The sequence below is a fragment of the Mus caroli genome, unplaced genomic scaffold (genome assembly GCF_978045245.1).
Source record: "Mus caroli unplaced genomic scaffold, Mus_caroli_1 scaffold_2, whole genome shotgun sequence".
NCBI classification, from domain to species: Eukaryota; Metazoa; Chordata; class Mammalia; order Rodentia; family Muridae; genus Mus; species Mus caroli.
Window position 1 is genome coordinate 91,964,644 of NW_028227257.1, and position 25,367 is coordinate 91,990,010.

The following is a 25,367-nucleotide window of genomic DNA, read 5'->3' on the forward strand; positions in this document are numbered from 1 at the left end:
GCCCAAGTACAGGGGAATGCCAGGGGTGGGTGGGTTGGGGAGCATGGAGGGGGAAGGGTATAGGGGTCTTTGGCGATAGCGTTTTAATTGTAAATGAACAAAATATCTAATAAAAAATAAAATAAAATAATTAACTGAAAAAGAATTCATTTGAATGCTGGATATAGTATCTCATTCCTCTATTCCAAGCAATCAGAAAGTCCAGGTGTGCAGATTTCTCTGATTTTATTGCCTGGCTGCTGTATAAAATGAATCTGAGGATATCCAAATTTTAAAAATAAAGCAGAAAATAATAATATTTACTTAATAAAGTGTTGTTCTCATTATGTTTTCAAAGATAATATTTAGCACAATTAGTCTACAAAACTAATGTGTGACTCCCTTATCAGTGGAAATGTGTCACCACTTATCATTACCATAGTCTATACATACATACATACACAAACACACACACACACATACAAACATATATATATATGTATACATGTATATATACATGTATATATATACACATACACAAACACATATTGATATTTATTTTGAAATCAAGCAATAAATTTAAAAGTCTGATTAGATATAATACTAAATGGTAAAAAATTATTCAAGCCAGTCTGCCTAGTTCCATGATGATGAAAGTACATTAAAAGTAAATGAATACTCATGATATTGGAAAAGGCAACAAAATCTTGATCAATATGTAATTATGAGAATAGTTTATGAGAATGGTTTGTCAAAAAAGATTTAGAGCAAGTATTCCAAAGATAAAATTGATCCTCACTTCAAATGTGTGTTTTTTCTCTTTGTGTATGTGTGTGTACCCCATGCATGCTCAAAATACAACACAATTATCACTGTGTTGTACTGATTATGTAGCCTGAAACTCAACCCATTCATTAGTGGTCCAAAGGACAGAGAAAATAATTCATAGACCACATGAAACTCAAGAAGGAAGACCAAAGTGTGGGTGCTTCAGTCCTTCTTAGAAGGTATAACAAAATGCTCACAGGAGCAAATATGGAGAAACTTGTAGAGCAGAGACTGAAGGAAAGGCCATCCAGAGAATGCCCCACCTGGGGATCCATCCCATATACAGTCACCAAACCCAGACACTATCGTGGATGCCAAGAACTGCATGCTGACAGGAGCCTGATATAGCTGTCTCCTGAGAGGTTAGGCCAGAGCCTGTCAAATACAGAGGCAGCCAACCATTTAACAAAGCACAGGGTCCCCAATGGAGGAGTTAGAGATCGGATGGAAGGAGCTGAAGGGGTTTGCTACCCCATAGGAAGAACATCAACCAACCAGTCTCCACAGATCTCCCAGGGACTAAACCACCAACCAAAGAATACACATGAAGGGACCCATGGCTCCAGTCACATATGTAGCAGAAGATGGCCTTGTTGGGCATCAATGGGAGAAGAAGCCCTTGGTCCTGTGAAGGCTCGATGCCCCAGTGTAGAAGAATGAGATGGTGGGGAGGCAGGAGTCAGTGGATAGGTGGGGGAATACCCTAATAGAAGCAGGGGCACAGGATAGTGGGGTTTTGGGGGAAACTGGGAAAGAGGTAACATTTGAAATGTATATAAAGAAAATATCCAATAAAAAAAAGAGAATCATGCAGATTTTGACTTTGTTGAAGATATGGATGAAAGTTTCTAGTTGATACTGTTCTGTAAGGACAGTATTCATTACTGTTTTCCAGAGGCTAGAAAGGTGTTGATATTTGCCATTTACTGATCATAGAGAGCCACAGAGAACTCTTGTAGGAAGGTACCCAAATGGAAAGAGGGAATTTTGAAGAGGTAAGAGAGGGTCTTCTTATACCAAGGCGTAGTTTTCTCTTATAAAAAGACTAATAATTTGATATGTCAGGGAAATAATTTTGAGAGGCCAAAATATCTCATAAGAGGAGGAAGGATATACCCTCATCAATATCTGCCAAGTCTAAAGTCAGTGAATCAGTTTATAAATCAAAAGTTCAAACAAGGTGTTCCTGACTTCTACATACATCTACCTCACTTGTCTTCTTAGAAATTGTCTGTCTTTCTCAATTTAAGATTTTAGATCATAGCTAAAGATTGAGAGTAACTTTTATTACCTTGAAAATGTGAAAGTTTGGACACTTAATTTATAGTATTTGAATATATTTTGTCACATGATAATTATAAAAGGTGTTGAGTAAAGTATTACATTTTAACATATGTGCAATATTATGCAAGCAAAACATGTTTTAAATATGTGTAATGACCAGAACAGGGAAATGGGCATATTCATAATCCTCAAGCAGTTATAACTTCTTTGTATTGATAGCACTCTTAACTTTTTCTACCAGCTGTTTTGAAATAACTAGTTAGTTGGTGTATTCAGTTGTTATAGAACTATGCTATAGGAAAAAAGCAATGGTTTTTCTTAGTTCATATTATTAATATCATTCATATTACTATGAAAAATATTATAGTAAGATTAAGTTGAAGGCACAGTGGTTTATTCTGTCCGCCAGTTTGATGGCATGGTCCTCATATAGCAAGAGAGTCATGATGGTAATAGCCTAGGGCAACTAAGGAGATTGCATCCACAGTCAGGAATCAAAGACAGGAAAAACAACATCTTCTTCTTTTTCTTCAGTCCACAAGATCTCCCATGCCATGGAGTTGAAATTTCTACAGCTAAGGGGTGTCTACCTGCCTAATTAACATAAGCTGGATCACCCCACACAGGCATGCCCAGATGAATATCTTCTAGGACATTCCAGACTTGTGTGTGTGTGTGTGTGTGTGTGAGAGACAGTCAACATATTGCAGTTGGAATTGGTGCATTTAAATTGAACATTTAAGTTTTGAATGAAAGTCTTATTTAATATCTCTGGAATTTGGAATTCCATGTTACCTAATGTTAAGACTTTTTATTTACACTATGTGAGTTTGCATCTAAAGGTTGGTAAATGGGCATTTATTATTATATGAAGTTTGAAGGAACATCAAAACATGAGAAATAAATGTTTATCAGTTTCTGACCTATTCACTTAAAAAGAGGAGGAGTTAGAGAAAGGACTGAATAAACTGAAGGAGTTTGCAACCACACAGGATATCAACCAACCAGACACCCCAGAGCTCCCAGTGACTATACCACCAACCAAAGAGTACACATGGAAAAACCCATGGCTCCAGCCACATATGTAGCAGAGGATGGCTTTATCTGGCATCACTGGGAGGGGAGACTCTTGGTCCTGTGAAGGCTTGATGGCCCAATGTAGGGTAATGCAAGGGCAGTGAGGTGGAAGTGGGTAGGTGGGTGGAAGAACACTCTCATAGAAGCAAGGATAAGAGAATGGGATAGAGGGATTCTGGAGGGGAAACCAGGAAAATGGATAATATTTGAAATGTAAATAAATACAACATCCAATAAAAAAGTACTGACAAAAAAGAAGTGATTTTGTTTAAAACTCTTCATGAGTATTGAAAACAAAACTTGAATATATAAATAATGAAAATAATGAATATTTATATGCAAATAGTATAGACAAAAGTTAACATTTGTGAATAGGAGACAAGAAAGTCCGAAAAATATCCATTGGGGATATCAATGCTTGCTCTACTATAACTTCTTCATAAAGAAATTGTTAGAAAAAATTTGCAGGGTCATAGGCCAGGGTTAAATGGAAAATACTCATATCTACAAAGTACAGTGTCCTTTTCATCAGCCTTTTCTCATTTGTTCTCTGGATGGCACCCAAGACCTTCTGAATAGTAACTAACCTACCTCTTACTGAATTGTACTGCAGCAGGCTATAATCACTTGAAGTTATACTTGTGCATTTTAATGTAATTCATAACCTGTCATAGTGAAATAGGATAGCTATGTTTTATTGTGATATGAAGAAGCAAGAATGAATGTGAATTATAATTATATTGATTACATCATATTAAAATGAAAATAAATCATTTAAAACACTAATATAGCTAAAGGTCTAAAGGGTATAAACTCTAGGTCTGATTTTCATTCTTTAAAATATAAATGTCTAATTTTCATGTATTATTTATAGCTAACAAACAAAAAATCCTCTTCCCTTGTATCATTTCTGGTACTCATAGGGTGTTAATAAGTTAACCTATTCCAGGCTAACATATTCATATCCAGAGTTTCCATTTATTTCTTCAAATATTTACATAGTTGAAACAATAAGGATGATGATGTTCTTTCTCTCTACCAGTAGAGAATCAAGATTCCTGTATGTCTCCCCATGCTCTCTATCCCTTTGTTTTTCTCTCACACCCCATTATACAATGGTCTTCCTTCTTGATCTGAAAATTCGAACAAGCTGGGCGTGGTGGCGCACGCCTTTAATCCCAGCACTCGGGAGGCAGAGGCAGGTGGATTTCTGAGTTCGAGGCCAGCCTGGTCTACAAAGTGAGCTCCAGGACAGCCAGAGCTATAAAGAGAAACCCTGTCTCGAAAAACCAAAAAAAAAAAAAAAATTTGAACAGCATAAATTTCACCTCCTCTGCCCCTACTTTTGCAAAGCCAATGTGAAAGATCTTAAATTTACATCCAAGCAAAAGACTCCTTCTTTCAATACCACTCACTGGAGATTAACTATCTTTTCAGTAAGGTCTAGGGTTGCATGTATTTGAAGTTTTGTTGCAGTATATCAATTTTCTATTACTGAAATCTCTCATGGAGAAATGAAGGTATTGATTTCTAAAACACTGCCTTCTAATCCTTAGTTTGTCAAGATAACAATTCTGTATTGTATGGACTTATTTTATAGATTATCTGTATGAATATATTCAAAATAGACTAGCATAAAGTCTTTAAAACTTATATACTTACACACTTTCACATCATAAATACTATTATTTTAATTAGTTATTTACCTATTTATATATGTATGTGTGTATATGTATGCGTGAGTGAGTGTGTGTACAATATTAGTTATCAAGTTTCTTGCATGTATTTCCTTTTATAACTATATATATATATACATGACACATATGAAAAGGTCAGAGGACAACTTATGGGAATTTATTCTATCATCAAGCTTGGATAAAAGCATATCTAACCAGTATGCTATCTCACAGGTCCTAGATTATTGTTCCTAAACACATATAGAAGACAGATATCTTGATTTTATATTCTCAGAAACACTTTATTTTTTAATTCATGTATCAAAATTAACTTCTTAGTAGCTATAACTAGAAGCTTCATATATTCTTTATCAAGTAAAGTCATACTTTATTACCCCATAACTTTTTCATTGCATGTTTTACTTCTGCATTCCTCAGAGTATAGATAAGAGGGTTGAGCACAGGTGTCCCAATTGTATAAAACAAAGATACCATTTTGTCTATTGGAAAAGTGGTTGGTGGCCGTGTGTATATAAATATACAAGGACCAAAAAATAAGATCACCACAATGATATGAGAAGTGCATGTAGACAAGGCCTTTCGTCTTCCTTCTGCACTGTGGTTTCTCAGAGAGTATAAGATTACAATATAGGAGATAAGCAGTACTATGAAACTTACCGTACATATTGCACCACTATTAGATACAACTAGCAAATTTATCACATAGGTATCCATGCAGGCAAGTTTCAGTAAGGGCTGCAAATCACAGAAATAGTGATCAATCACATTTGGGCCACAGAATGGTAGTCTTAAGGCTAAGAAAATCTGTGCTGAAGAGTGAATACACGACCCTATCCAGGCAATAATCACTAATACACTACAGATACGTTGGCTCATTATAGTTGTATATCTTAGAGGCTTACAGATTGCTACATAGCGGTCAAAGGCCATGAGGATAAGCACGAAGATCTCCATGCACCCAAAGAAGTGAACTGCAAAGACCTGAGTCATACATTCATTATAGGTAATGATTTTTTTCTGCAATAGGGCATCCACAATCAATCTAGGTGCTGTAGTTGTAGAGAAGCAAGCATCAGCGAAGGACAAATAGAAGAGGAAAAAGTACATGGGACTCCCAAGTGTCTGACTCATCTTAATGGTCACCATGATGAGAAAGTTCCCCATTAAAGTCATAAGGTAAAGAATCAAGAAGACTCCAAATATTGCCTTCTGTTGTTCTGGATCCTGAGTCAATCCAAAAAGAATGAATTCAGTCATGGTATGGTTATACATGATGTCAATGTCTGCAGTAGGTAGGAGGTAGCTTAAAAATGTTTAACCTACAAAGAAAGAAATGACATACTGAGATCAATGTCCAGATGTTGAAATTCCTTGATTCTCCCCATGCTGTTTTCTCATTTGCCTTTGTCCTGAAACCCCTGAGCAATCTTCTAAAATGTTAACATAGATACCTATGTCTCAATGAGATTTTCCAATGACTCAGAAACTTACTGGATTGGATTAAATCTTTTGAATTTCAGGAATGAAAAATATTAGTGTTGCTAGGAAATTTGATTTCTGTTAATATTTTAGCGTAGTTTGTTCTTCCTTTGAAAAGGTGATTACTATGCCACCTGGGGATCCATCCCATGTACAGTTAACAAACCGGACACTATTGTGAATGCTGGGAAGTGCTTGCTAACAGAGCCTGACATAGTTGTCTCCTGAAAGGTTCTTCCAGAGTAAGACAAATACAGAAGCAGAAGGATGCTCCCAGCTAACCATTGGACTGAGCGCAGAGATCCCCAATGGAGGTGTTAGAGAAGGGACTGAAGGAGCTGAAAGTGTTTGCACATGGGAGGAACAATAGTGTCAACATGCCAGAACCCCCGGAGCTTCCTGGGACTGGACCACCAACCAGAGTACACATGGACGGTCTTCTGGCTCGGGCTGCATATGTAGCAGAGGATGGCCTTGTTGGATATCAGTGATAGGAGTGGCTCTTGGTCCTGTGGGGATTCGATTCCCCAGTGTAGAAAAATGCCAGGGTAGTGAAGTGGGAGTGGGTGCATGGGTGAGGGGAGCACCCTCATAGAGTCAGGAGGAGGGAGGATTCAGAGGGAAGGGGTTTTTCAGAGGGAAGACCTGGAAAAAAAAGGAATAACATTTGAAATGTAAATAAAGAAAATATCCAATGAAATTTAAAAACGAAAAGAAAAAAAAAAGGTGATTTAGTGATTAGGAAACTTAAGATAAAGCAATGTGTCTGTTGAGTCTGTTGGGAGGGTATAAGGCCAAATACTTTCTTTACCCATTCTGAAGGTTTTGAAAAAAAAAAAAAGTATTTTATCTATAAATACATACACATGTACATGTATACCGATTGTTCATTCTTACCCTGTGTTCTATAATAAAGAACTACTTAATGAAATCATCCACTAAGATTAGTGATTCTATTCTAAAAATGATCTCAATCAAATTTAATTGTCTTTCTGTCAGTTGTTCCTGTCTCCTTTATCTCCTGGATAAATTATTCTCTAAATTATGTATTTGATCATATTTTAATAATACCATTCATATTCTGTATACCATTTCACTGTTGCCATGAAAAAAATGATTTTTTATTTATTAAGGACCATATATTAAGATTGTTAAATCAATGAAAAGTACATTATAGTATAATATTAAATATGTAATTTTACTACATTTAGGTTTATTTTATTAGAAAATTAAGCTTTACTACCTGTAAATTTGAACTGTTATTAGAGATTTTGATTTTTAAACTTAAAAAATGTTCTTTAGAATAATATATGTTCATATATATATTTCAAATTATTCTTTTTCAATATTGTGTAAAAAATATCTTTGTTGCAATGTTATGTTTTATATTTTCTTTGAATTGCATATTCAGATACTTATAACTTGTGTGAGTGAAAAAAATACTCAATTTAACCTCATTACCTCTCTTTGACCTAGAATTTCTATAAAATATTCTTATGTCTGTAACTCACTCATGTGTGCTTTTATTTCTCTCATTCTGTGAGTGCATGTCCGCATGCATGTGTTTGTGTGTGTATGGTGTGTGGGTATATGTATAGGTGCAGTCATGAATCCCACTCATTTTACCCTGTGGACCCAAGGGCTCGATCTGAGGATTTTAGGCATGAAAGCAATTCTTAACCTGACAATCATTTCAATAGCCACATTTTTATGCTTTACAATCACAAGTATCAATTTAAATTTAGTAGTATGATAATATATTGTTTGAGATACACAATTCTTTTAATATTGTAATATTGTTATATTTAATTTATAAATAAAAATTGTATAGAACCTAAACATTTCTAAAGCATAAACAAATTTACCTCATGCTAAAGGAATCATTTTTATTGAAAAAATATAGCTGTTTTTCAATACTTTATAATGTAGTTTACTATTAAAATATTTTTTTGAGTAATCCATGGTTGTTAAGAGATCACCAAAGCATACTGAATATCAGAGGACAATTAAAATAAAACTGACTTTGAATACATGTTTCTGCTATGCAGAAAGAAATACCTTGAGATTAAGGTATAAGCTTCCAGAGTGATGTGGGTGTATATGTATCTGTGAGTCTGTATATATCTGTGTATCCTTATGTTACAGAAATATATGGCCATAGCTGTAGGAATCATGACTTTTCAGAGAAACCAAGGTTTATGACACATTTATCTTATAATGTTATTTTGTATGAACTACCTGATGTAAACAAAATATATTTCATTAAACTCATGTGACTTTTATAGAAACTACTTATATTTTAATATTTTCATAAACATGTCACATTTCTAGACTTTTAAAGGCATTTTTCAACCTTGATATTTGCTTGAATAGATTTCAATATAGCAAAATAAAGGGATTTGTTAGCTAAGAATGTTGTTTCCTTTTGTCTGTGTTTACTTTGTTTAAACATCTTTAGATGTCATAGTCAACTTTGCCAATTTCTCTACTCTAATTTTGTCCTTTACAATCTGATTTAAAATATAATGCTCATTCTTTACTCTTCCACAATTATCTTTAGTTTCAAAGGGTGAATCCAAAGAGTTAAAAGAGGTAAAACTAATCAAAACACACTGTATAAAAATATGTATTTCCAAGAAAAAAAAGAGATATAAGTAAATCAAATAGTTAAGTATTTAAAGCACTACTTTTAGCACTTGAAGAATAGAAATCATCAGGTTGAAAGAAAAAAAAATACCACAATTTCTCCCAGGTATAATGTTCACAGAGGAACTTAAAATTACTTAAAGAGATGAATTAGAACACCAAAGGACAGTGGTCAGTTCCTAGCCAAATTCTCAGTGAGAGAGATTTAGAGAAGTGTGACATTTTGATGAGCAGACTCAAAAAACACCTGCCCATTGAAGTTTAAAACAAACAAACAAACAAACAAACAAACAAACAAAAAACAAAATAAAAATTTGAGCACCACAATGTGCACTTGTAATCCACATGTGTAATTCAGCAATCTCTTTTTCAGGTTGTGATAAAAATTAGTTGACTCAACATAAACTATGTAGACCTGTGGCTGTCTACTCCCATAACTCTGCCGGTGTGACTTTCATAACTGGCTCTTCAATTACATCCTCCCCTTTCACAAAACTTGTATTTCAAGTAGTTTATTTGCTCAGTTTTTACATTGTTTTAAATCCAAATAGTCTTTACCTGGTTGAAATAAAATCATCATTAGTGACTTTAATACCTTTTCGGCAGTGGCCAGGAAAGAGAAATCACTTTTAAGGTTTCCATTAAGTATAGAAAAACAAATATTAAAAAATACATGGTATGTTGAAAACTGGATCTTTGTAATGAAGTGAAATTTGAAACATGATTATTTAATAGTGTATATTTGAATGATATGAAAATCAGATATAAATTATCATTTGTGACAAAAGAAATGAAATCACATTTAATGGGAATGAGAAGGAAACCCCTTTCCATGCTAACAAATCAATATAAACTCCCTCTAGGTAGCAGACACAAAAAATGTAGAATTTTTTAGAGATGCAAGTAGTTTCTTAGGAGAAATTCATGAAAGCAAGGTGAAGAATTTTGAGTCCGTTTTCATTATTACATTATAAAATAGGGGGACTCAAACATATAAGCATCCATTATTAAGATTGATTCACCTAAACATGGCAAGATCCTCCCTTGGAAAAGATGTTGCCATCAAATCTGAGAGGATGAGTTGATCCCAGAAATTACTAGATAGGAAACAGCTGATTCCTGTAAAGCTCTGTGATTTTTCACAGATTTTTTTCCCAGTATGTGCATGCGCGGGCGCACACACACACATACACACACACAGAGACAGACAGACAGACAAAAACAGAGGCAGAGGCAAAGCAACAGATAAAGAGAGACAAAGAAGAGAGTAAAAGACACAAAACGAAAAATAAATGTAATAAAATTGGAGCAGAGATCCACTCATGTCCTGAAATTTTAAAAAAAAAAAAAAAGATCTCTAGTTATTCAGTGGAATTTTATTAATTTTGTGTGAGAGTGCCTAAAGAGCTTAGGTGTAATGAAGAGCTGAGACCATTTTCTATGCCATCTTCCTCCTGCTATAGACATCTGTTGTCCTGTTTTTACACATAGGAAAAGTGAGTTCAGATTTGCCCTGCAAAATTACAGAGGTTGAAAGACTTGGATCATAGAGGCTTAGCTTCTGGCTCTGGGTCAATTCTGGTTGCTGTGTGATCAGCAAGCACTATTTTGTCATGTGTGTAGACTAGAACAATATAAACTTGCCTTCAAAGTTTGATGTGTTGAAACTGGATTAAAAAACAATGTTCAAACAAAAATGATAGAAGGGTTACTAGGGATGACAAGACTGAACAAATACACACACACACACACACACACACACACAAGTTACAAAGTCTGTTAGTATCATTGATGCTGCAAGTCACAATTTGCAGACTGGAAGCACTCATCCTCAACTACATTCTAGAGGAAGAGGAAAATGGAGTGTCTTCCCTCTGCTTTAAAACGGATATTTGCATTGTTTAGACTTACAGATTTTGGCACAATATTTTAGAGTTATTACTTGTTAGAGTCTCAAGAAATGTAGTAAAAGAAAAACAATAAATCAAATTGGGACATATGCATATAAATATACACATCCACAGATATATCTCTACCTATAATTCTGTTTGTGTCTCTCTCTTTATCTATATTTATACATTGTAAAATCTTTTTGTGTTTACCAAACCAGCCTTCAGACCAGACCCAAGACCGGAAGCCAAGGCTTTGTGTTCCACATGTTCTAACCCCTATATATGTACAACAATTATGTCTATTATAATTATGAGAAGAACCATAGTAAAAAAAAAAAAAAAACAAAACATAATATCAGTGTCAGTAAGAATCAGAAGAGGAAGACCAGAAGATAAGCCAGGGTAAGTTTTAGGAAACTTAACAGAGTTCTATAGAGTGTTGTAAAATTTAAGCCAGGATTTTTTCTTTTCTTTTTTTTTCTTTTCTTTCCTTCTTTCTTTCCTTCTTTCCTTTCTTCCTTTCTTCCTTCCATCCTTCCTTCCTTCCTTCCCTCCCTCTTTTTATCTCTCTTTCTTTCTCTCTTTTTTTCTCTCTTTCTTCCTCTTTCTTTCTTTCTTTCTTTCTTTCTGCTATTTACTAATTGTATTAACACTTACATCATACCCACAGAGTGACTGTAAATAAATATTGACTGTGTTAACCCTTACATCATATCTTCTCATCTAAAGGGTGAATGTAAGGAAAACATTTATGCCAAACCACAAAACTGCTTTCATCAGCATCAGACTCTGTCTCAGCAGCTTCAAGGCAAAATGACTGTCAATCCACAGGACCCAAAACTATTCCCACACATTGATAGTTAGTCTGCACTTACCCTAGGACATATTCCAGTCTCTCAGAGACTAGTACAAGATAAAGAACCATAAACTATTACCAACTTCTCACCACTGTAGAAAAAGTGTATAATAAATTAGGTTTTACAGAATTTAAAATAAAGATTAATGGAACGGCATGGGGAAAAAAAGATAGTTTAGATTTTAAAACTTACCATTTCTTTTGGAGAAAAAGATTGTTTCCAGGACATTGCTCATAGATTTTTTCTTTCTGATCTTATTTACTATATTGATGAATCACATACTAGAGAATCTACAACATGGAAAATGGAGAACTGAGCCTTTACAGCTTAAGTTTTATTTTAGATTCATCCACTCTGGCTTAGACTCTATCATGGAGATCAAATCTTGGCTGAAAAGAGTCTTCTCTCTCTCCCTCTCTTTCCCTCTCTCTCTCTTCTCTCTCTTCTCTTCTCTCTTCTGTCTTCTCTTCTCTATTCTCTCTCTTCTCTTCTCTCTCTCTCTCTCTCTCTCTCTCTTATCTTTCTCTCTCTCTTTTCTCTCTTTCTTTCTCCAACCTCTCTCAATATTAAACAATAACCCCAGTAATATCCACTTTATTTAAAAAATATTTCAACACTCATCCCTGAAAAATTCCCTAGGAGTGTATGAGAACTAAACACCTTTCTAATTACAAATATTTATAGGTATATAGAAATGTGCACAAATACCTGGTCTCCAGAGGAACCAAGACCATGCCCCTTTCTACTCATCCATGAAGCACTTGTTACATAAGCAATTTAACAGAATAGTACACTATCATAGCAAGTACACAGCCAATTATTCCCAGGAAATATTGTCACAGGCATATCTTTTTCCTCCTGCCCTAACTTGTTATTTTAAGGGACATTTGCCACACTGGTTACCAAATACTCTCTCTAATTTTGTATTCAAAATCACACTGAGATTTAGACTATAGAAAGAATACAATAAATAAGATTTATCAATGCACACAAACTCTGAGTTCAGTTTAAAGTTTGAATATATATGATGGAATACAGTTTTAGATCTACCATTTGAATCTGGAGCTGTAGACATATTTCCTAGTTAGGTTCTAATTGTAAAATGTGTTACCATTATAGTCAGAGATACAACTGAAGTAGAATACTTGACAGGTATGTGGAAGGCCCTTAATACAGTTCTCAGTTCTACACTGTTACACATCCATACACAAATCACACACATGGATATTAAAGTATACTAATTTACTTGAGTAAAGTAAACATATTTAATATGAATAATTAGGCATATGTTATGTTAATATCAATGCTGTTTATGAGGTTTTTTTATATGTTAAGCGATTATTATTGCAATTTTAAAAGACTTTGAGTAACAAAAAAGTAAACTGAAAACAAAAAAGAAAATTTAAAGGAATACTATTTTTTATTTTACTGTAGTTATTTCAAGTATAACTTATGATAAAATGAAATACTTTATAATTCATAGTAGCTATAATTTAATGAATTAATGTCCTTCCACTGTAATGCTATAATTTAAATTTTTATTTATATACAGGACTAGAATTTGGTAAAGTGTGTTTTATCTTCAGCTTATCAATTTTATATATTTCTTGCTTTTATCCCTTATTATGGAGTCTTACTATATTATTATAAAGATATTTTTCCAAATGTTTTTAAGTTTTTTGTAACAAATGGGAAATATCAGACATACTGAGCAATTGCTCTTCAACTCATCCTCTGAGTATCTAGGTATCTTGATGATGGATTAATAAAGGGAATAATACTTATTCCAAATTATAACTGAATTTACATTACACAGACATTACTTAAAGTGTGACACTATTATTACCTATTAATATAGTCAATATGCCTAACAGAATCTGTAATGCATTTTAGACTCACATACGTAATGCTATGTGAATTTCTCAAAAGGTTGAGGAAAAGAACAAAAAGCTTTTTTGTGTCATCTAAAATTGTTGTGACTGACAAAAGAAACAATATAAGAAAACAATGATGTTAAAAATATTATAAATGTATATGTCTGTATTATTTTTAATTGTTTAATTATTTCCTCAGTGTTTCAAATATTGCATAATGCTGCTTGCTGTACTATAAAATTTATATACCACTAAAATGTAATACCAATGCATGCAATAATACAAAACAAACTACAATGTCATTGGACCAAATAAACAATATTTAGAGTATTAATATCCCATCCATGTGAGGTCAATCAAGCATAGCAACAAAGCAGGAAATAAAATAATGATAGAGACTCCAGATTTATAAAGACTCATATTCAAATCAATGCCTTGCATAGTTTCCCATTTAACAGATTAGGTCTGTTACATATTTTATCTGTCCTTTTAAAAGACACTTTTTGTTACTTGTGTAACTTTTTTTCCTGAGTGACAGTGCATTTATCAAGGCGTGTAAGTTTAAATCTCAGGAGTATTGATTTTGTTTTGCTATCCACTGATCTTAGGCTGCCTACATAGCCATGGATTTGAAGCTATCTGTTGGAGCCTAGTTGGCCCAGCATAAGATACACAAGTGGTGACAGTGTAATTATAAATTGCATTTGTCTGATGACTGTTGTATTGGACCTGTTTACATTAATTAATTAATCCATTTACATCCTTTCTCTTTCCTTCTGTCCTCCTATTCTCACCCTTACAATTTCCTCCACAGATTACCCCCAGTGAGCAGAAGTGGATACCTGCATTGGTGATCAGCAATATTAAGCACCTCCTCTTCAAATGAGGCCCAACTAGGCAGTCCAGGTAGGGGATGGGGATCCAATGGCAGTTAACAGAGAAAGAAAATTGGTTACCCACTTTAATTGTTAGGGTAACTACATGAAAACCAAGCTGTTCATCTGCTAATAATGTGTAGGAGACCTAGTTCAAGCCCTTATATAGTTACACTATGTGAGTTTGCATCTAAAGGTTGGTGAAAGGATATTTGTTACTATATGAAGCTCGAAGGAACATCAAAAGATGAGAAATAAATGTTTATCAGATTCTGACCTATTCACTTAAGAAATGGAGGAGTTAGAGAAAGGACTGAATGAACTAAAGGGGTTTGCAACCCCACAGGAAGAACAGCAATATCAACCAACCAGACTCCCCAGAGCTCCCAGGTGCTAAACTATCAACAAAAGAGTACACATGGAGCTATCTATTGCTCCAGCCACAAATGTAACCAAGGATGGCCTTATCTGGCATCAATGGGAGGAGAGACTTTTGATCCTGTGAAGGCTTGAAGCCCCAATGTAGGGGAATGATCGGGTGGTGATGTGGGAGTGAGTGGGTGGGTAGTGGAGCACTCTCATAGAAGCAGGGATGGGGAAATGGGATGGGGTGTTCTGGAGGGAAAACCAGGAAAGGGGATAACATTTGAAATGTAAACAAATACAATATCCAATAAAAAGTTAATGACAAAAAAGAAGGGATTTTGTTTTAAAATCTTCATGAGTACTGAAAACAAAATTCAAAGATATAAATATAATGAAAACAATGGCTATTCATATGCAAAGGGTATAGACAAAAATTGACATCTGTGAATTGTGAATAGGAGACAAGAAAGTGTGAGAAATATCCATTGGGGATATCAATGCTTACTCTGCTATAACATCTTCATAAGGAAATTCTTAGAAAATGCATGGTCATATAACAGTGCTAAATGGAAAATACTCATATCTACACAGTACACTGTCCTTTTCATCAGCTTTTCCTCATTTGTTCTCTGGATGGCAACCAAGGCCTTCTAAATAGCAACTAAGCCACCTCGCACTGAATTATACAACAGCAGGCTATTATCACTTGAAGTGGTACTTGGGTATTTTAATGTAATTTGTAACCTGTCATAGTGAAATAGGATAGCTATGTTTTATTGTGATATGAAGAAGCAAGAATGAACGGGAATTATAGTTATATTGATTGCATCATATTAAAATGAAAATACATCATTTTAAATACAAATATAACTAAAAGCCTAAAGGGGATAAACTCTAGATCTGATATTCTTAAATATATATATATTTCTGAATTTTATGTAGTATTTATAGCTAGCAAACAAATCCTCTTCCCTTGTATCATTTCTGGTACTCATAGGGTGTTAATAAGTTAACCTATTCTAGGCTAAACTATTCATATCCAGAGTTTCCATTTATTTCTCCAAATATGTATATAGTTGAAACAATAAGAGTGATGATGTTCTTTCTCTCCACCTAGAAAGAATCAAGATTCCTGTATGTCTCTCCACGTCGTCTATCCTGTTCATCTATCACATCCCACTATACAATGATCTTTCTTGTTATGAAAATTCAAACAGCCTAAATTTCACCTCCTCTGCCCCTACTTTTGCAAAGACAATGTGAAAGAACTCCAATTTATATCCAAGCAAAAGACTCCTCCTTTTGCTACCACTCACTGGGGGTTCACTAACTTTTCAGTGATGTCTAGGGTTTGTACGTATTTGAAGTTTTGTTGTAGTATATCAGTTTTCTATTACTGAAATTCCCATGGAGACAAGAAGAATTGATTTCTAAAATCAAGCCTTCTAATCCTTAGTTTGTCAAGATAACAATTATGCTTTGTAGGGACTTTTTAATAGATTATTTGTGTGAATATATTCAAAATAGACTAGGATAAAGTCTTTGAAAGTAATGTGCCTACACACTTTCACATAAATGCTATTATTTATTAATTAGTTATTTACCTACCACATATGTATGTATGTGTGTGAGTCAGTGTGTGTATAATATTATTTATTAAGTTTCTTGCATGCATTTACTTTTGTAACTATATATGTGTATATGTACAGGACACATGTAAGGTCAGAGGACAACATATGAGAATTATTTTCTCATCAAGCTTGGTGGAAAGCACATTTAATCATTAAGCTACCTCACATGTCCTAGATTATTATTTCTACACACATATACAAGACAGATATTTGCTTATATATTCTCAGAAATACTTTATTTTTTGTTCAATCCATGATTGAATTATATGGATTTTTTCAATCCACAATTAACCCCTTAGTAGCTATAATTAGAATCTTCATATATTCTTTATCAACTAAAGTCATATTTTACCACCCCATAACTTTTTCATGGCATGTTTTACTTCTGCATTCCTCAGAGTATAGATAAGAGGGTTGAGAAGAGGGGTCCCAATTGTATAAAACACAGACACCATCTTGTCTATTGGAAAAGTGGTTGGTGGACGTATGTATATGAATATACAAGGACCAAAAAATATGACCACCACAATGAAATGAGAAGTGCATGTAGACAAGGCCTTTCGTCTTCCTTCTGCACTGTAGTTTCTCAGAGAGTATAAGATGAAAATATAGGAGATAAGCAGTACTATGAAACTTACCATACATATAGCACCACTATTAGACACAACTAGCAAATTTATCACATAAGTATCCATACAGGCAAGTTTCAACAAGGGCTGCAAATCACAGAAATAGTGATCAATCACATTTGGGCCACAGAATGGTAATCTTATTGCTAAGAAAATCTGTGCTGAAGAGTGAATACACGACCCTATCCAGGCAAGAATCACTAATACACTACAGATACGTTGGCTCATTATAGTTGTATATCTTAGAGGCTTACAGATTGCTACATAGCGGTCAAAGGCCATGAGGATAAGCACGAAGATCTCCATGCACCCAAAGAAGTGAAATGCAAAGACCTGAGTCATACATTCACTATAGGTAATGATTTTTTCCTGCAATAGGGCATCCACAATCAATCTAGGTGCTGTAGTTGTAGAGAAGCAAGCATCAGCGAAGGACAAATAGAAGAGGAAAAAGTACATGGGACTCCCAAGTGTCTGACTCATCTTAATGGTCACCATGATGAGAAAGTTCCCCATTAAAGTCATAAGGTAAAGAATCAAGAAGACTCCAAATATTGCCTTCTGTTGTTCTGGATCCTGAGTCAACCCAAACAGAATGAATTCAGTCATGGTATGGTTATACATGATGTCAATGTCTGCAGTAGGTAGGAGGTAGCTTACAAAAGTTTAACCTACAAAGAAAGAAATAACATATTGAGATCAATGTCCAGATGTTGAAATTCCTTGATTCTCCCCATGCTGTTTTCTCATTTGCCTTTGTCCTGAAACCATTGAAGAATCTTTTAAAATGTCAACATAGATACCTATGTCTCAATGAGATTTTTCCATTGATTCAGAAGCTTACTGCATTGGATCAAATCTTTAGACTTTGAAGGATGAAAAATATTAATGGTGTGAGGTACTTTGATTTCTGTTGATATTCCAAAGTGAAGTTTGTTCTTTCTTTGAAAAGGCGATTACTGCCCCACCTGGGGATCCCAATTGTATAAAACACAGACATCATCTTGTCTATTGGAAAAATCGTTGTTGGACATAAACATATGAATATACAAGGACCAAGAAATATGACCACCACAATGAATTTGAGAAGTGCATGTAGACAATTTCCTATACAGTCACCAAACTTGCACGCTATTGAGGATGCTGGGAAGTGCTTGCTAACAGAGCCTAACATGGCTGTCTCCTGAGAGGTTCTACCAAAGCCAGACTAAATACAGAGGCAGCCAACCTTTGGACTTAGTGCGGAGTCCCCAATGGAGGAGTTGGAGAAGAGATGGAAGGAGCTCAGGGGGTTTGCAACCCTATGGAATGAGCAATAATGTTAACTTGCCAGACCCCTGGAACTTCCTAGGACTGTACCACCAACTGAAGAGTCCACATGGAGGGACCCATGCCTCTGGCAGCATATGTACAGAGGATGGCCTTGTTGGACATAAGTGGGAGGAGCAGCCCTTGGTCCAGTGAGGGTTCGATGTCCCAGTGTAGAAGAATGCCAAGGTAGTGAAGTAGGAGTGGGTGTGTGTGTGGGGGGCACACCATCATAGAGGCAGGGGGAGGGAGGATTCAATAGGGGTTTTCTGGAGGGATGACCTGGAAAGGGGATAACATTTGAAATGTAAATAAAGAAAATATCCTATAAAATTAAAAAAAAGAAAAATTAGAAATTAAAAGGTGATTTAGTGATTAGGAAACTTAAGAAAAAACAATGTAACCATGTGTCTGTTGGATATGTTAGGAGGGTGTAAGCCCAAACACTTTCTTTATCCATTCTGTGGACTTTGAAAAAAATAAGTACTTTATCTATAAGTACATACACATGCACATGTAGACCCAGTGTTCATTTTAACACTGTGTTCAATAATAATAAAATTACTATTTAATGCAATGATCCACTAAGATTAGTGATTCTATTCTTACAATGATCTCAACTGAATTCACTTATCTTTTTGTCTATTGTTCCTATCTCCTTTAGCTCTTGGATAAATATTCTCTAAAAATATTATTTGATCATATTTTAATAGTACCGTTCATATTCTGTATACCATTTTACTGTTGCCATGAAAAAAATTAAGATTTGGACCATGTATTAAGGTTGTCATATCAATGAAAAGTACATTATAATATAATATTAAAAATGAATATTTTTACATTTAGGTGTATTCCATTAGAAAATTGAAACTCATTTATGTGTTTTTTCTCTCTCTCATTCTGTGAGTGCATGTGTGCATGCATTTGTTTGTGTGTGTGTGTGTGGGGGGATTGTATGTGTGGTGTGTGGGTATGCATATAGGTACAGTTATGAATCCCACTTTTTTTACCCTGTGGGTCCAAGGGATCGATCTGAGGTTTTTAGTAATGGCAAGAACTGATTAACAGATAATCCATTTCTATAGCTATATTTTTATGCTTTACAATCATAAGAATCAATTTAAGTTTAGTAGTATGTTAATATATTGTTTGAAATACATACTTCTTTTAATATTGTAATATTGTTATATTTGATTTATAAATTAAAATTTTATAAAACATAACATAACAATTTCTGAAGAATAAATAAATTTTCCTAATGCTAAAGAAATCAATTTTATTAAAAAAATAGCTGTTTTCAATACTTTATAATGTGGTTTACTATTAATATATTTTTAAGTAATTCGTGACTGGTAAGAAATCAACAAAGCATAATGAATAACAGAGGAGAATTAAAATAAAACTGACTTTGAATACATACTTCTGCTATGCAGAAAGAAACATCTTGATATTATGGTATAAACTTCCAGAGTGATTTGTGTGTATTTGTATCTGTGAGTCTGTGATTCTTTATGTTACAGAAATGTATGACCATAATTGTAGGAATCATGACTTTTCAGAGAAGCCATGGTTTATGACAAATTTATCCTATAATGTTATTTTGTATGAGCTAGCTGATGTAAATAAAATATATTTCATTAAACTCACATGACTTTTGTAGAAACTACTTATATTTTAATATTTTCATAAAAATGTAACACTTCTAGTCTTCTAAAGGCATTTTTCAATCTTGATATTTGCTTGAATAAATTTCAATATAACAAAATAAACAGATTTATTAGCTAAGAATGAGGTTTGCTTTTATCTGTATTTGTTTGAACATCTTTAGATGTCATGTAGTCTAATTTGCCAATTTCTCTACTTTAATTTTGTCCTTTACAATCTAATTTAAAAATATAACGCTCATTTTTAATGTTTTTCCTTTATTTATTAGATATTTTCTTCATTTACATTTCAAATGCTATCTCCAGAGTCCCCTATAACCTCCCTCACCCTGTTCCCCAACCCACACACTCCTGCTTCCTGGACCTGACATTCCCCTGTACTGAGGCATATAAAGTTTGCAAGACCAAGGGGCCTCTCTTCCCAATGATGGCTGACTAGGCCATTTTCTGCTACATATGCAGCTAGAGACACGAGCTCTCAGAGTACTGGTTAGTTCATATTGTTGTTCCACCTATAGTGTTGCAGACCTCTTCAGCTCCTTGGGTACTTTCTCTACCTCCTCCATTGGGAACCCTGTGTTCCATCCAATAACTGACTGTGATCATCCACTTCTGTGTTTGCCCCTTCTTAGAATTGGGAACAAAACACCACGAAAGGAGTTACAGAGAAAAAGTTTGGAGCTGAGACAAAGGATGGACCATCCACAGACTGCCCCACCCTGGGGTCCATCCCATAATCAGCCACCAAATGCAGACACTATTGCATATGCCAGCAAGATTTTACTGAAAGTCCTGCCGGGGTGATTTTCAATCACATTCTCCCCTTTCATAAAACTCGTATTTCAAGTAGTTTATTTGCTCAATTTTTACACTGTTTTAAATCCAAATTTTCTTCACTTGGCTGAAATAAAATCATCATTAGTGACTTTGATACCTTTTCTGCTGTGGCCAGGAAAGAGAAATAACTTTTAAGGTTTTCATTAAGTATAGAAAAACAAATATTAAAAAATACATGGTACCTTGAAAACAGAATCTTTATAATAAAGGTAAACTTGAAACATGATTAGCTTAATAGTATAGATGTGAATGATAGGAAAATTAGAGAAAAATTATCACTTGTGACAAAAGAGATGAAATCACATGTAATGGGGATGAGAAGGAAAATCAATTCCAAGCAAACAAATCAATATAAACTCCCTCTAGGTAGCAGACACAAAAATGTAGAAAGGTTTAGAGATGCAACTAGTTTCTTAGAAGAAATTGATGAAAGCAAGTTGAAGAATTTTGGGTCTCTTTTCATTATTACGTTATAAAATTGGAGGACCCAAAACATATGAGCACCCATTATTAAGATTGATTCACCTAAATCTGGTAAAATCTTCCCTAGGAAAAGGTGCTGCCATCAAATCTGAGAGGCTGAGTTGATCCCAGAAATTACAAAGATAGCTAACATTTGATTTCCTGTTAATCCCTGTGACGTTCACAGATTTTCCCAATACACACCCCCCACACCCCCACACACACGAGAGAGAGAGAGAGAGAGAGAGAGAGAGAGAGAGAGAGAGAGAGAGAGAGAGAGAGAGAGAGAGAGAGAAAGAGAGAGAGACATAGACACAGACACAGACAGAGAGACAGAGACAGACAGAGAGACAGAGAGACAAATAGACAAAAATAGAGGCAGAGGTAGAGACAGCGACAGATAAGAGAGACAAAGAAAAGAGAAAAAGACACACAGAAAGAAATAAATGAATTAAAAATTGGAGCAGATATTCACTCATGTCCTTAAATAATAAAAAAGCTCTCTACTTATTCAGTGGAATATTATAAATTTTGTGTGAGAGGGCCTAAAGGACTTAGCTGTAATGAAGAGCTGAGATCATTTACTCCTGCTGCAGACATCTGTTGTCCTGTTCTTAATAGGAAAAGTGAGTTCACATTTGCCCCGCAAAGTTACCGACTTTAGAAGACTTGGATCATAGAGGCTTAGCTTCTGGCTCTGGCTCATTTCTGGTTGCAGTTTGATCAGCAAGCATATGTTTTTTGTTTTTTTGTTTTTTGTTTTTTTTTGTCCTGTGTGTAGACTAGAACAATATAAACTTGCCTTCTAAGTTTGATATGTTGAAACTGGATTAAAAAACAATGTTCAAACAAAAATGATAGAAGGATGACAAGACTGAACAAATACACACACACACAAAAGTTACAAAGTCTGTTAGTATGATTGATGCTGAAAGTCACAATTTGCAGACTGGAAGCACTCATCCTCAACTACATTCTAGAGGAAGAGGAAAATGGAGTGTCTTCCCTCTGCTTTATAATGGATATTTGCCTTGTTTAGACTTACAGTTTTTGGCACAATATTTTAAATTATTATTTGTTAGGGTCTCAAGAAATGTAGTAAAAGAAAAGGAATAAATAATATTGGGATATATGCACATAAAATATACACATCTACGGATCTATCTATACCTATAATTCTGTCTGTGTCTGTGTCTTATCTTTATTTATGTCATATTTATACGTATCCTTCTCCCTTTTTCTTTCTATATATACACTCGCATTCATACTTTATTTATTTATTTATTTTTATTTATCTATATATGTATGGTAAAATTTTTAATTCATACAGAAAATAAATTTGACAATACTAATTATTCTTTTATAAAACCACCAATGACCTTTAGAAATAAGTCTCTTCCATGTATATTTAAAATATAAGGATCACCATTCAGATAATCAGTTTACCATTCTCTTTCATACATGCTCTTTGGGCAAGTGGGCATGTGAACTTAAAGGACTCACATGCTGTAAGATTATTACTGTTCCAAACACAGTGGTTGAGATCCTCACTTTGGCTTTGAGCATCACTGGTTCAGCCACATCTCATCATGTACACTTCATGAATTCCATGTAAGCACACTTTCTTAGACTCTTTCTCTAACAGTTCCACATTTTAAAACCTGTATCCCTGCACCCCAATTTCTTCTGTGGACTGAGAGCCCAGTGTAAATACTGTGTTACAAATACATATCCATTGTAAGCCTTTTGTGTATTCATTGAGTCATGTGATCCCAAGCTCATATCCTCTAATCTTTGTTTGAGCATTGTTAATTGACTCAGTCTTACTGCACCCAGTGAGGCAAGTTTATGTTGTTCTAATCTATACACATTGTAAAATCTTGTTATATTTACCAAACAGCCTCCAGACCAGACCCAATACCGGAAGCCAATCCTTTGTGCTCCACATGTTCTAACCCTTATATATACAGCAATTATGTCTATTATAATTATGAGAAGAACCATGGTCACAAAAAACATAATATCAGTGTCAGTAAGAATCAGAAGAGAAAGAACAGAAGATAATCCAGGGCAAGTTTCAGGAAACTGGACAAAGTTATATTGATAGTGTGTTTTAAAATTTAAGCCAGGCTTTTTGCTTTTCTTTCTTTCTTTCTTTCTTTCTTTCTTTCTTTCTTTCTTTCTTTCTTTCTTTCTTTCTTTCTTTCTTTCTTTCTTTCTTTCTTTTATATTTTTCTTTTCTTTTCTTTCCTTTGTTTTAAACATCATACCAACAGGGTGACTGTAAAGAAATATTCACTGTGTTAACCCTTAAATCATATCTAAAGAGTGAATGTGAGCAAATATTTATGCCAAACCATAAAACTGCTTTCATCAGCATCAAACTCTGTCTCATCAGCTTCAATGCAAAATAACTGTCTATCAACAGGACCCAAAACTATGCCGACACTTTGCAAGTCAGTCTGCACTTACCTCAAGACACATTCCTGTCTCTCGGAGACTAATATAAGATAAAGAAACACAAACTATTACCAACTTCTCACTACTGTAGAAAAAGTGTCTAATAAATTTGGTTTTACAGTATTGAAATGAAGATGAGTGGATCCTGAATGGGGAAAAAGATAGTTTAGATTTTAAAACTTACCATTTCTTTTGGAGAAAAAGATTGTTTCCAGTACATTGTTCATAGTTTTTTCTTTCTGATCTGATTTACTATTCCAATGAATCACATACTAGAGAATCTACGACATGGAAACTGGAGAACTGAGTCTTTACAGCCTAAATTGTATTTTAGATTCATCCACTCTGTCTTACACTCTACCATGGAGATTCAAACCTTGGCTGAAAAGATTCCCCCCTTCTCTTGTCTCTTTTCTTCTCTTCTCTCTCTCTCTCTCTCTCTCTCTCTCTCTCTCTCTCTCTCTCTCTCTCCTCCTTGTCTCTGTGTTAAACAATAATCCCAGTAATATCCACTTTATTTTAAAAATATTTCAAAACTCATCCCTGAAAAATTCCCAGGAGTGTATGAGGACTAAACACCATTCTAATTACAAATATTTATAGGTATATAGAAATGTACACAAATACCCAGTCTCCACAGGAACCAAGACCATGCCCCTTTCCACTCACCCATGAAGCATTTGTTAAATGAGCAATTTAACAGAATAGTACACTATCATAGCAAGTACACAGCCAATTATTCCCAGGAAATGTTGTCAAAGACATATTTTTTCCTCCTGCCCTAGCTTGATATTTTAAGGGACATTTGCCACACTAATTACCAAATACTCTCTCTAATTTTGTATTCAAAATCACACTGAGATTTAGACTGTAGAAAGAATACAATAAATAAGATTTTTCAATGACAGAAAAACTCTGAGTTCAGTTTAAAGTTTGAATATATATGATGGAATACAGTTTTAGATCTACCATTTGAATCTGGAGCTGTAGGCATATTTCCTAATTAGTTTCTAATTATAAAATGTGTTACCGTTATAGTCAGAGATACAACTAAAGTAGAATGCTTGACAGGTATGTAGAAGGCCCTTAATGCTGTTCCCAGCTCCACACTGTTAAAGACCCATACAAAAATCACACACATGGATATTAAAGTATACTAATTTACTATGAATAATTAAGCATATGTTATGTTAATATCAATGCTGATTATGAGATATATTTTAATATGTTAAGCAATTATTATTGCAAATTTTATCAAAAGTATAACATGATAAAATGAAATACTTTATAACTCATAGTTGCTATAATTTAATAAATTAATTTTCTTCCACTATAATGCTATAATTTTTATTTATTTATATACAGGACTAGAATTTGGTAAAGTGTGTTTTATCTTCAGCTCATCAATTTTATATATTTTTTGCTTTTATTCCTTATTATGGAGTCTTATTATATTATTATTTATTGAGTATTATAAAGATATTTTTCCAAATGTTTTTAAGTTTTTTGCAACAAATGGGAA

General features: G+C 34.2%; 2 protein-coding genes across 2 annotated transcripts; both read right to left on the minus strand.

Annotated features, from left to right (window-relative positions):
* Positions 1–5,225: 5,225 nt before the first annotated feature.
* Positions 5,226–6,192, minus strand: LOC110289657 (olfactory receptor 4C11-like). Its single transcript, XM_021155954.2, has one exon. The coding sequence runs from the start codon at positions 6,135–6,137 to the stop codon at positions 5,226–5,228; it is 912 nt and encodes a 303-aa protein (XP_021011613.1). The 5' UTR covers positions 6,138–6,192.
* Positions 6,193–16,826: 10,634 nt separating this feature from the next.
* LOC110289757 (olfactory receptor 4C11-like) lies at positions 16,827–17,796 on the minus strand. The gene has a single exon (XM_021156127.2). The coding sequence runs from the start codon at positions 17,736–17,738 to the stop codon at positions 16,827–16,829; it is 912 nt and encodes a 303-aa protein (XP_021011786.1). The 5' UTR covers positions 17,739–17,796.
* Positions 17,797–25,367: the final 7,571 nt, after the last annotated feature.

Excerpts from the sequence above, each read along its gene's own strand:
- LOC110289657 (XM_021155954.2), bottom strand. The coding sequence starts at position 6,137 with ATGTATAACCATACCATGACTGAATTCATTCTTTTTGGATTGACTCAG.
- LOC110289757 (XM_021156127.2), bottom strand. The coding sequence starts at position 17,738 with ATGTATAACCATACCATGACTGAATTCATTCTGTTTGGGTTGACTCAG.